The 13,544-nt window shown below is 35.0% G+C and overlaps 1 protein-coding gene across 6 annotated transcripts in view; it reads right to left on the bottom strand.

The window, feature by feature from the left end:
* Positions 1 to 976: 976 nt before the first annotated feature.
* LOC134144256 (mitogen-activated protein kinase 11) overlaps positions 977 to 13,544 on the bottom strand; it is a 38,105-nt gene continuing 25,537 nt past the window's right edge. For 5 of the 6 annotated variants that reach the window (XM_062583044.1, XM_062583069.1, XM_062583062.1 and 2 more), the window contains 3 exons: positions 10,073 to 10,151; positions 8,470 to 8,643; positions 977 to 1,649 (listed from right to left, as the gene is read on the bottom strand). In XM_062583044.1, the coding sequence (XP_062439028.1) occupies positions 1,576 to 1,649; positions 8,470 to 8,643; positions 10,073 to 10,151 (327 nt within the window). In that variant the 3' untranslated portion in view covers positions 977 to 1,575. The other variant, XM_062583052.1, reaches the window with a different exon arrangement.

The following is a 13,544-nucleotide window of genomic DNA, read 5'->3' on the forward strand; positions in this document are numbered from 1 at the left end:
ACTGTATTCTACTGCATGTATTTGATAATATGCAAATATTAATAACAAATTTCTACCACAAATTAGCAACTGTTTTAAATAAAATTATTCTCTTTCTCAAGAAAAGCAATACTATGTTAAGTATCTTTGAAAAAATAAGTCTTGCACTTAAGATTTTTTGTTTCTGTTTATTAAGAAAAAGATTTACATAGAAAAGATAAGGGAAAGGTAAGTAAATGAAGTAGAATTCATTAGGTCATGTAATAGCTGTACAACTCAATCTAATGACAAGTTGTAGAAAACCTAAATAATATAAAAAGTCACTTCCAAAACGAGACTTTGACAGAGTGAGAACAAGACACAAAACGAGTAACATGTTTGTGCAATCAGGAATCACAAAGATATGAGAAAGACACAGCCACTAAACCTCAAAAAACCTCATCCTAAAGGATATTCTTCTATGAATATTATGTCTTCAGGGAAAATGAGATAATAAATGTAATTCTTTGAGACATCTTGGTATCTGATATATCCTGCAATTTTATCATTTACATTTTGATTTTCCACCTTTTCAGAGCTAGAAAGCCTTCAAAATTTTAAGAGGACACTTGAGTGAGATGGGCATTTTGGTTTTCACAAATTCCCAAGCTATTCTTAAGTCTTCTTGTTTTATCTCATCTTCCAATGGCAATTGTTAGATAGTATTCCAAGGACTAAGTAAAAGAAAATAAGATAACGAGGAATACTGAGTTCAAAGCTTCTGCCTGACCCCAGTATTCTACATCAGTGTAGGACAGCTTTTGCTGAAGTTTGCAGAAGCTATAGAGATTTGATGGAGCACTTTCAGGGCAGCTTCCCATGAACATGTGCAAATTTACCAACACTCCAGTGGCACGGTTAGAAGTAGCATTACAGACTGACATGTTCTCAATAAACTTCGTGTGTGTATATGTATATGTATGTATATATTTATATGGAAAATAATGAGAACAGACGCTTTAATGGCAACAGAAGACAATGATTTATTTTTATGCACTTCCAGTTGGTGTTAGATCATTTGAGAGACGTCCAATATATTCATAAGACCACCACAGATATGACTACATATGCATATTCTGTCTATCTCACTACCACACCCTCTCTCCATAAAGGCACTAACTATAAATAAAATGAAAACAAACAAACACAGAAAATTAGGTTAATGTCAGAAAAAAAAAACAGGTTACTTTTATGGACTTCTATGTTTATGTTTGTATACATTCATGCTTTAAATGTATGATTTTAAAATTAATTTAAAAAGTCACCTTCAATTTGGCAATACAACTGATAAAATGAAACATGCACAAAACAGTTAAACAGAACTCAGTGCATCATTTTGTCAGAATGAAGCAGTTCTTTATCCTTTTATGTGCTGGGAATACATTCATATTACAAGGCAAAAAAACAGACATCTGGCTTCTGTATAATGTATCTGCTTTTCCACATCTTCTCCAACGTCTTTGGATAGTAAAATCTACTCTTGAACACAGGTTAAATTGTATGGTTATATTTTAACAGTCTTCATAGTGCAGCAACGCAAAACACAACTGCCTGTATTTACTGTTCTATTTCCAGGCTATCCATTTTTAAGTCAGGTGGTTTAAAGCTAATCACTTCTTCGTAAGTAAGTTCTGCAGAGAGGGGGTAAGGAAGAGAGAAGAATTATGCAATATTCTCCTTAAAAGGAAATTATTCTATACCGAACAATTAAACAGATATATGTGACTTGTAGTTTGTATTTCCAGCCTTACTATATAGAGTCTAAATCCAAAAATAGATTAAATTCACTTGGAATCTGTTAGCTTCAGATTATGAATTGGGCTCACAAATATAATTACTCTACCACATGTCTATCCTCTACAGCTAATTACTCAAACACATAGGTCCTGAAATGGAAACATAGATTACGCTGTCAGATGACCTGCCAAAATGATGTAATAAAAGACAAAATGTAATGTAAAATGGAACCTTTAAAAGCTCCCAGACAGGTTTTAAAATGTACACTTTTAGCTATGGAGAATGTTCTTTATCATCTCAATCAATTACCTTCAACATAAATCACTTGGAACTCTGTACTAACGCCTTGAGTTTTAGGGTTGGTTTTTTTTTTGATTTTATTATAACTAACTTAAGGTCTTCAGACAAAATATTCTTTTGCCTTAGAACCAGGTGACACTCAGTTCTATTTTTACCAGGACAGACTTAAACAGAAGCATGTTTTTACACTGCTTTAGGAATAGCTCTTTATCTTTCCGTGTTGACATGTCATATTTTGTGCCTTGTGAAGTAATGGAAAAATATGTCATAGGCTACTTCCTATGTATTTTCTCAATTAGATAACAGGTTTTTAAGCACCTAATCCAGCTCACCCATAAATAAGTGGCTAGAAACACATTACCTCAGGATCTGTTTTTCAAATACTGACTGATTGTTAAATCATATCAAACTTAACGCCTATTAGCTAGTTTATTTAAAAGTTCTGTGACCAGAGACAGCTAATAAATATACAAGTGGACCTGGCACTCCTCTGGAAATTGCATAAAAATCTTGAGGCTAAATCTTGCTTTGATTGTGTTACTGCAGCATTGTATAAGGTGACCAAGGTGCAGCTGAACCTAACAAGTGGACAGTTTCTCTGGAAGAAATGCCAGGTGCAGAACCCCTGAGGTTGAAGGACTGATTAGATGAGTCACTGATCAGTCTTGAAAAAAATCTTAAAAAACATGCCAGAAAAAAAATCTAGGTTAGTGTGGGCTGCAAACTTCCGCAGTATCTCATGGAGGCCAAGGAATCACTTAAGACAAGATGTCCAAAATTGCATTTCAGTTTGGGTGCTCAGTTCCTCTCAGCATCAATCACCCCTGATTTTTAAATTGAACATAAGGAGAGGGGAAAAATGCCATTGAGAAAATGTCTCAGTATTTCATTAATACATTTACACACACAGTGACTTTTGATGTGGCATAGGATTTCGTGTGGCATATACTGCACTTGAAAATAAGTTATTTGTTAGCTGACTTAATAAAATGACAAATTTCTGCATGTGAGAAGTGTGCAAAACTGTATTTATTTTTGCCTCTGCCATGAAATGCTGTCACTCTGGGGACAGAAACAAGCCTGACGGGTACTGAGAGGACAGTTTCTCTGCAACTGAGGCATTCTTACTCTTGAAGTCTTGATTTTATTTGTTTGACCCCTCTTATTTTTATGAGACAATACTATGACTATATTCTTTTCAACTGTGTCAAGTATAATTGATTTTAAAAGGTTTGTGGAAATCCAAACAGAGCATTCTCAGAGAACTGAAAAAATCTGAGCTACTGCTTGTTTCTTTCTTGTTCCTCTTCTAGCCATGTTTTCTCTGAAAACTAACATAACCTAGAAATCTGCATCTAGTTAATTCTGCTGTTTTTAAACAACCCAACAACCTGTTCCTGTAAAGATAATGAGGTTACTGTTGGCAATAATACTACAGCAGTATTCTTATAAAATTTTTATTTACAAAAAATATTGCAACTTTTATATAAAAAACAGTTGTTTCATTCAGCCAGCTGTTCTAGAATATAATAAAAAACAATTTTGATCAATGTTGTAACAATCTCAGTTGCACGTGGACGGAATTTGGACACTGAAAAGTAAATTGTTATAAAGCCATAAACCCTTTCATATGCACTGGCCTCACAGGTATATTACTGATGCTAGTGAAGTTCTATTTCTAACATTATCTGGTGAAGGGAGAAAAAAAAAAACAGGTTATGAAATCATTTTGGTGACAGGTTAGATTCTCTTACAGAGAGAGAGCAAGGAGCCACAGTAACAGTTACTCGATATGATGTCAAAAATTCATTGATACTCAAGGCAAAGTAATTTTTGCTGTTAATTTGCTTATTTGAAGAAAACAAGAAGCAAAATTAAACTTAAGAAAATCTATGATTTTAATCCCCTTTCCAGGTTTATAAGTATTATATTATTAAAACTTGCCCATAAAAACAGTAATTAAACTAATGGTACTGTTATAATTCCTGACTCAGTTTTTCCAGGACAGTAGTTTCTGTTAGGAAAGACTAATAAATATTCTATTTGTTAGGATAAGGCTTTGCTAAGCTATACGGAACCATGAATGCCGAAATACGAAAGATAGACTAAAGATAGCTTAGTACACACATTTGCAAAAAACTTAAGAAAAAATGCACATTTTTCAGGAAAACAAGGCAAAAAATTAGAGATTATCTTCATATTCAGTCTACAATATTCAACTGATTAAAAGTAAATAAATCAATACTTGCAGCTTCTGATTTTTCTAAGTACATGTAATAGAAAACTATTAATAATGTTAGTATGCTTAATCCAATACTGACTGTGGTTTAGCTGGCTATAGAGAACTTCCTACACTGTTAATCAGTTACCTACATTGCTTGGTTGCCCTGATTCCTAATATACTTCTGGCTTGTGTCAGCTAGTGCAGTCCCCCAGAATTTTTTGTTCATCTTTTGTAAGTTAGTGTGGTCCAAAGACTTTTCTTGTAGGTAACCCAGGGGTGATCACCTTATTTTGAAGGCTAAAAGGGCTTACAGTGCAGACACAGAGCATTCTGCCCAAAATAGTTTTAAGTATATTTAATTTACCATGCCTCAAAACATTCGTATCAACATTACTGCTGTTTTCAAAGTTGTCTTTTGACACTCTTCAAGGTAAAAATAACAGAAAGATCATGCCTTTTTTTTTTCTGAAAAAAAGAGGATTTTTTCCCAAACAGTTCTAAAAAATTTTTTTTTGAGCTCTCATTCTCAATCAGTTTAGATTCAGCAAGGAAAGTGTTCTTCCTGGCCTGCAAAAGAATCACTATACAAAGAAACATAGAAAACCCACTCTCTTACATAAGACTGCTTGTTCTCTTAATTATTCAATACAGAAAGCCAATACATGTTTGCTTTAATGAGGCAGCTGAAATACCGTGATTTAAGTAACAGGAAATGCTTTAAATATCTAGAAGCTACTGCTTCTCTCACTAAGTCAAATAACTGAAGTCATCAGAGCCTTAGACTTGGTATTTTCTCCATCTTCAGAACACAGAAGCTTTCTTAGAGGATTTTTAATGCTATATAAACGATGTAGAAGTGTGAAGGAAGCTTATTTCCCAAGATAAAAATACTGCCAGGAAGAGCTGCATCTTCTGTGCCAGCACAGTTTTGAGATCTTTGTCTCACAGATTTTTTCCTGCATAGAGAAGGAATTTCATCTGTAGTTCCAGCAAAGACTATGATGTACAAAAACATACTGCTGCAGAATATATTGGCTTTCCTAGAGAAGTTACTTCTACTTCCCCATTTCAGTTCATAATGCGTTAAGCTAAGATTGTTCCCAAAATACTTTCAACGATGTTTCATCACAAACAGAAATCAGTTTCATGAATCGGAAATTGTTAAACTTTCCTGTTAAGGACTCAGTTAGCTGAAGAAGTAGCAGAAAATAAGTCATCCACAGTAGCAAATTGAACGTTGCTCATGATAAACAAGATACTTCGGAAGTGTCGTATGCTGCCAGAATTTGCAGGAGCACATGGAAGGAATAATTGATACCAATTTTCGTTTTCTGTATATATTTTCATTAGGATTCTAAAAACCTCTCTTCAGGGTGCTAGGAGATTGCTTAATTTTCAGAGAGATTCATGACCCATTTCCTACTTTTTTGTAAGGTGAATTTGCTGCAGTCAATCTGCTAATCTTCCCCCCCCCCACAATCTCCAGGATAGAGAATGATACAAATGTAGGCAGTCAGTGGAAGGGCATGAGGAAGCTACAGAAGGTCAGTAATTTCCATCATAAACCTACCAATTATGCTAGTATATTTATATCAAAACTCTGTGGAATAATAGTTACAAAATATACTAATAGCAACAGAAGAGCAATTACTCTATTGAATGAAATGTTTCATCTTAAGCCAAGGAGAGCGCTTTATTAATTAATAGGACAATTAATTTTTTAGAACATTACTGTTTTAATTTTCAGTATCTAGTAGGAATGTTTAGCATAACATGTCCTATTAAGCAATAATGAAGCTATACTGTACTTCAATATACTTAAAAACTTAATGTCTAGCCATATTGTTATTTCTGTGATAGTGTAGTGCAATAGAAGCACGATGCAAGCATGGCATGAACCAGTTAAAAAAAAAAAAAAAAAACTGTTGCAGTATTTCTCAAGGATGGGATGTAGAGTGTAACCCCAAAGTAAAATCCTCATCAATTCTCAGCTCAAAAAAAGTCAGTAGGATGTTTTAGCCATTAACCCCAATAACTTGACTATATAAAGAATTATTAGGAAAATGTACAATTATGTAGACAATTTTCATTCCTGGACTTAAAAAATTGCCCACTTCTGGCAGAAAGATTTGGGAAGGTGAAGTGCAGGAGCTGAGGCATCTTCTAGTGATCAGTGACAGACAATACTCTTTAATGGCAGAGGTTCTGCTCTAGGTTTATTTGATGTCTGTAATAGTATTAAATATATTTGTATGTATAGTGCAAATAATCCGCACTTCCTATAAAATTTTCAGGTGATCATTTAAAGAAACAAATCTCACTGAAGAACAAATATTCAACTAATTCCTATTATCTTTATTTACAAAGTATTATAAAAACAAGGATCAGATCAGCTTAGAATCCTGTAGTTTATCATTAGCTTTACTAGCAACTCACATGTGAAAATCCCTTGAAATAATCACCCAAATATTGCTCCCATTGAACAATTCCTTTGTTCCTTCAGATAAAAAGCCATCCTTAACCTCCTAGATAAGAGTTGCTGCTTTGTATTATTTGCATAAACATAAAAATGATTTAGAAAACCATGCAAGAAATTACAGTCCATATGACTGAACTGCCAGCATGAATATGCTGACTTCAGACTTGCTGTATTCGTCCACAAAATGCTCTGGGCCAGGGTCAGAGCTAGTACAAGTGCCTGAAATATCGTAGTAGTAAAAAGTGCTTTAAATCTGCTAGAGATTAATCAAAGAAAATTCTTTCTGCAAAGGTACAAGCAGGCTGAGCAGCTCCATCTCTTCTCTGGTTCAAATTTTCCTACTCCCTCAATATTCAAGGTGAAAAAGATGATACTGTGGCAGTAGCTGAAGTGAAACAGAAACTGCCTCGAGTCTCAAGGGGGTGGAGAACATTTTCTATGGGTATATGGAGATGAGTGCTCCTCTCTGATGCCCAAAGCTGCTCAGTTCTGAGTGAATGAGGTGTACTTGACTTTCTTAAGGCCACCAGTTCCAATGGACAGATAATTAGGCTCTTACAATTTGACTGTTTATCAGAAAAAAGTAGCCAACCTTTCTATCAAGGCTCCTTCTTGGGGTACCAAATTATCCAGTTAAAATTTTGTCATGTCTAGTCTTTCTAAACTATTATATGTTGGCTGCTGTTTATGGGCCATAGGAGAAATCCATACAAGATACTAGGCAAAGTCGGCAGGTGTGGGGGCTTCTGAAGCAGCTGTTACAGACTAATATGACTATTCAAAACACAGGCCAAAGGCTGTGTATTTTTTTCTCAACTATCTGCAAATTGTACACAAATATCCAGGGATGCACATATCCAGCTGAAAAAAGAAAACTTCTTTTCATTTCTCCCCTTAAGGTACTATACCATTCAGTCTTCTGCTTCTCAAAGAGAATATGCTTAAGAAATATGAAATAACCCTTGTCTCCTATGATTTCCTTATTAAGGTGTGCACTGGAAGTCATAATAACCATCATATATCATTTAAATGGCCTACTTTATTTGGAGTCTCATTTTTTCTAACTTAACAAAGTAACTACATTTTATAACTGCAGTGCGCACACAGGAAAATTACTGAAGTCGAAATTCACCTTTACTGAGAGGGTCAACATGAAGTACATGCATCTCTCTACTCTGCAAAAATCAGTTGTTTTCATTATGTATGGTACACTGGTGTTCAGTCTGCACTATGGTAATTTTCACCTACAGCTGAGTATTTCTAGGCAACAAACGTGTAACTCTTCTGTTTGCATTTACTCATAGCAAACTATACAGGAACACCTTGCTAGCTCTGGAGAAAAGTAGGCTAGAATCATAAATAGTCACTTGATCTAGGTCCATTACTTCTCCTGAAGATTTGACCTAGAAAATTAGAAGTAATATAAAATGTATAGTTATGTGGTCACTAGCAGCAGCTTTTAGTTAAGTCTGAACCTGCTATAGGAAATGTAGTTAGATGACGACAGAGGAAAAAAACGGTGTGGGAAGAGAGTGAAATCCACAGAGGAAAGACGATCCTTTCTACCTGTCCAGTCCCGCAAACACATAGACTTATCTCGTTTCCTTGAGGTTTCAGAGCATAAATTATTCCGGATGGAAACAGAGCAAAATTGTTACTTAAGTTTTGTTGTGGTGCTGAATGTATTAAGAACTGTGTGTAATCTTCCTACCTTTCCATTCATCTATGTTTCGCTCTTTATTCTCTATTGACTCATCATATAGCTCGGCCTCAGGCTCATCATCTGGATCGTGATACTGTACGAAGTATGGATGTGCAAGTGCTTCTGAGGCTGTAATTCTTTTATCACTGTCTAATATAAGCATCTTCTCAAGAAGATCTACAGCTAAGGGAAAAAGAGAACCTTGGATCAAAACCAGAAGAGAATATCTAGAAGTAAAAGGAAGAGACAACTGTTTGCACACAAATCTATTCTCACTCACCTTAAAATCAGCTAACATTATTGGAAAAAAACCAAGAAGTATTAATTTAAGCAATATAATAAACAAGTTTTGAAGATTTATAAGCTGAGTAGAATTTTCTGTGCTTGTGTCATGCACAATGGTTCATTTTGGTCCATTTGATACCTGACTCACTTCTTTATATATCAAAGGCACTGATTCTGAAGAGTTTTCTGAGCACTTTAAAGTTAAATATCCTGTCTTGTGCATTGTGTGCTTAACTTTGGTGCTGGTCAGTGGAAATTTAAGTAACTTAATTTGTGAATGTGAGATTACACTTCCAATTGGCTGCACCTAAAAAAATCATCAGTTGAAAATTCCAAAGCAATTTTAAAGGAACTTTAATATTGTAAAGTAAATTCAAATATGTTCGCTTTAAGGTGAAGTTCTGGCATATTACAAATGAGAGACATCTGTAAGGCTGGAATTGGTTTAATATGAAAAGTTTATTATAAATATTTTGAATATTATCCAAGAATTATTTTTACTGCTTTCATACAAGCATTGCTATCAATTTGCCTTTACAAAATTAATAGGTAGCATATATTCATGAAACTCATGCAGATAAATTCCATTTTTGGTAAGAAAGCATTCATAACTACTTGTATTTCTAAAAATAAAATAGTATTTTAATAAACAGGGAAAATTCAAAACATTTTGAACTTAAAATACTTCCCTATACACAATGTTTTAACATACAGTCAGTGGAATTGACCGGCTACTGCAGTAAGATAACTCAAGAGACTCAATTTTTTTCTTTGCCGTGTCACAAGAGATGGTTCATTGGAGCATCTATTTTGTACAGGCAGACTCAATTGATTAGACATAAGAACAACTGTTCAGGATCAGACCAAAGGTCTGTCTAGCTCAGTATTGTGTATCCAATAATGGCTAACAAATTAATAGGAAATAAAATTCAAAACCTAAATCAAATAGCTATACTTCCTAGTATATTCTTCTGCATTCCAGCAGTTGAAAATTCCTGACCACCCTGAGCCAGAAGAGATGTCTTTATTCTAGATCTACTGACGTTTTTATTTATTCCTGCTACATATAGCTGGCTTTCACTTTCTAAAAGCCATCACATTTCTGTGGTTGCCTTTTCAAATACAGACTGTCTCCTTTAGGAGTTTCCTGTAATCTCCACCAGAAAACAAAAGGCATAAGCTTCATGAAGGGAAAGCAGTATCAGGATGAAAGGCTAAAAAATTTCTTTTCACAGGTCTGATGATTATTATGGGATCATATAGCAAAGTAGGACTTGAGTTTATGCAGCAGTGAAAGATTTAAACTGTATCAGTTTGACTTTCTTACCTAGTGGATTGGCACCACGAAACACTGCTTTCAAGTCCTGTTGAGGCATATGTGGAAGAGATTCGATGTATTTTCTTGCCTGGGAATAAATCAATACATACCACACACACAAAAGTTAAATTTTGCCCAACAGTATCTATATCAAATCTAAAAAAATAAAATAATTGTTATATTTCTTATACATAGAAAACATTCTTTACATAAAATCAATGTGTGACTTTAACAATAACCCAAATATATGCTTACTAGACAGGAAGGTTTTAAATAGATATACTTTGCTGTAAGGGTTATGTGTTAATACTTAGGTTTTCGTCTATGCAAATTGTTTCATTGCCATGCATCACCACAGAACACATACATCTAATTTTCAACCAGAAACTGCAATCTAAATCACTACCTTCAGCAAACTAGTATAATCTGATCTGCTTCCTTCCCTTCCAACTCTCCTCTGCTGAGTAGTAGTTTCACTGACCTAAGATCAAATCCTGATACTCCCAGCGTGCAGATCTTCAGAAGTTTAAGAGATTTATAGCTTGCCTAGATTCCATAGCTGTGAAAGGCTCACCCAAACAAAGCTAGAAAAGACCTACCCTTACAACTGGTTCAGAGATGTCAGCATGACACCTGACATTATATGACATGTATATATGACATTATATGAGCCATGAATTTCTGGAATGAGGTGGATAGATAAAAGAAATGCTTATGGGCAGCTGAAGAAGTTGAACACTGATTCTAAAGGCTGTAGACAGAACTGGCAGTTCTGAAGATTAGTTAAAGAAGAGGAAACCTCAAATTAGCAAAAGAAAGCTAGTCTCTGAACAAACCTTAGTCTTTTTAAAACATACATCTGTGTTACAGGAACAGTCTCTCTGCACAGCTGGCAATCCCATTACTTTGTTATAGGAAGCTAACTAACCATCCTTGGCCTAGTGAAGACAGCAAAGAGAATGAAGTTCATTCTGAGCAACAACATGCGTTTAAGTCAGATGGCACATTGAGAATTGTGGGCCTGTGTTAAGGATTGATCGACTCAGTGCATTATGAAGCTACCATAATATACTCTGACATATTACTTGTGAAATCCTATAGCCACACAAAGGAAACAGATTCTGTACCCTACCCAATTCACTCTGCATTATCTTGACTTCTGCAGCTACAGTGAACTGACATAAAGGTACTTTAAATCATTACAAAACTCTCTTTTCAAACTGTGTTCTAATTTAACAAAGAAAGTCTATTTATTTTTTCTGCTTTTTATTAGACCTAAGCAAATTTTAGCATAATTCTAGACTATTAGTGATGCATTTCAGAATCTTAATAAAGTTTTAGTCCTAATAGAAGCAAGATTTCATATTTTATGCCCTCAATCTGTTAAAACTGTATTAGCATTTTCCCCTTTTTATTATGGGGGATAATAGCTAGGATTTCTAAAGGATGATTTTCTTAGCAGCTATAGCTAGTCATGCAGAGCATGATGTTTAAAGAACAGACAAACACAGGATTCACTCCACATATTTTATGCCCCTAAAAATTCATAGAGGTAACAAACTCCAGCTGGAAAATCAGGGCCTGCAGCTCCTATCAGAATTAAGTTTTCTAGGGCATTAGTTTATACATATGTATAAACAGCAGAGCAAGAGAGACCTGTCACACATTCCTGCATAGAAACTACAGACTTGGAAGAAGCAAGAAATGTATTTATCTTATGACGAACATCTCTGGATTTGGTATTTGTTTTTGTACTGACACATCAATTAACATCACTAATCCAACCGTGACTAAATAAGATATAGTCAAGATTACCTCCAGACTTGTCCAGAAGTTCTCTGAAAATAACACAGGCCTGTCAAAGTGTCTACCAACCTTTCCCCTCTGCCCATATTCACCACAGAAACTCAATCAACAGAACATAGAGTTTTAAATTATTCTGGAAGTAATGAAATGCAATTGCAGTTTAAACCCATGCTAACATGAAAGACTGGCAAACCAGCTCAGTGACCTGTGCTGAAACATCCCATGAAGTTGATCTTTTAACTTCCAGTTCTTTAATCCTCCACTTAAAACTGAAAATAGAGTTGACTTCTCAGAAAATCTCTGATGTTGCTGTTAGATAAATAGACAAAAAATTGTCCAGGATGACAAGTAGCATTAAGAATTATCTAAACAATAAAGACAAACTGTAAGGTAAAGAAGAACTAGAAAGAAGGCAGGGAATGGACACTGTCATGCAAGAAGCGAGTACCTCAGTACAGTACTTCTTTGATGCTGCTCCTTTTATTAGATAGCAGCGGCCTGGAGACAGAACTCTCGTTCATTAACTTGGCTTTTGTGTTCTCCCTAGACTCTAGAGGTATAATTAGCCCCCAAATAAGAGTTTTGGGATTCCTATATCCGCTCCGAAATGGACGAAATTAAGAGAGAAAACAAGCATCTCCAGCAGATATTTAAGCTGTTTAATCTCATAATCAAAAAGCTTACAAACTGACTATTGGTGGTCAAGTCACACATTTGTGTACACTACTCTGATTGCATTACTGCAGAAGTTACAGGCTCTTAAAAACACACAAAGGCTATAATAAGGATTTATGCTTAGAACAGCACAATACTAGACCTGCTTGTTGGTCCTATCCCCAGTACTAAGACTGTTCCTCTTCCTGCCCCAACCCTTCTCAGATGCTCAATAGCCACAAACTCTACAGCTTTGCACTAGCCTATGATGATGATTTTTCATTAAGCTTGGACCTTCAAAAAATACAGTGCCAATCTGGCTCTCCTACTGTTCTTCCTTACTTAACCTACTAGTATATTCATTTTTAAGTTCAAAGAAAACACATCAATATACACGTATGAGCTGAAAAGTAGATATTTCTGTTATAAATCTAGCAAACTAGCATCCACAGTACCAGACTGACCTCATTTACCTTTTCTAACTAAGCTCATATTCTGCACCCAAACTTTAAGTACAATGATGAAAGAAAAAGCGTTGTAACTAAATTGTTATGTTATTTACTCTTTATTCCATCTTACCAGGCCACTGAGCATCTGAAAAATACCCTACAGGCCTCATCTAGAAAGTTAGGTAGTCAGGATATATGATGTAAGCAAAAGCAGCTCTGCCTTGCTCCTCAGAAAGCCTCAGGATAAAAAAAGGGCACAACAGTTGAGATGCAAGTTTAAGAAAAGAAAGACGTAAACCAGCAACAGCTTCAGCTGTTTATATCAGTGTGCTGTTATTTATCTGAATTTGTATACTGTGCCCATCACCTGACTTTATTAACCAGTATCATATCTCATTCCTTACAGCCCATTCATGGACATTCATGGTTATTGCTTAAAGTGATACTTTTAATCATAGCTTTGGCAGAGAAATGAGGTGGAAATTATTCATTTACTAGATTACTGCCTTTGTAAAAGCTATATGGAGAGAGCTATGCATCTACAAATCACATCGCTAACAATGCAGATATTA

The sequence above is a fragment of the Rhea pennata genome, chromosome 1 (genome assembly GCF_028389875.1).
Source record: "Rhea pennata isolate bPtePen1 chromosome 1, bPtePen1.pri, whole genome shotgun sequence".
Taxonomy (NCBI): Eukaryota; Metazoa; Chordata; class Aves; order Rheiformes; family Rheidae; genus Rhea; species Rhea pennata.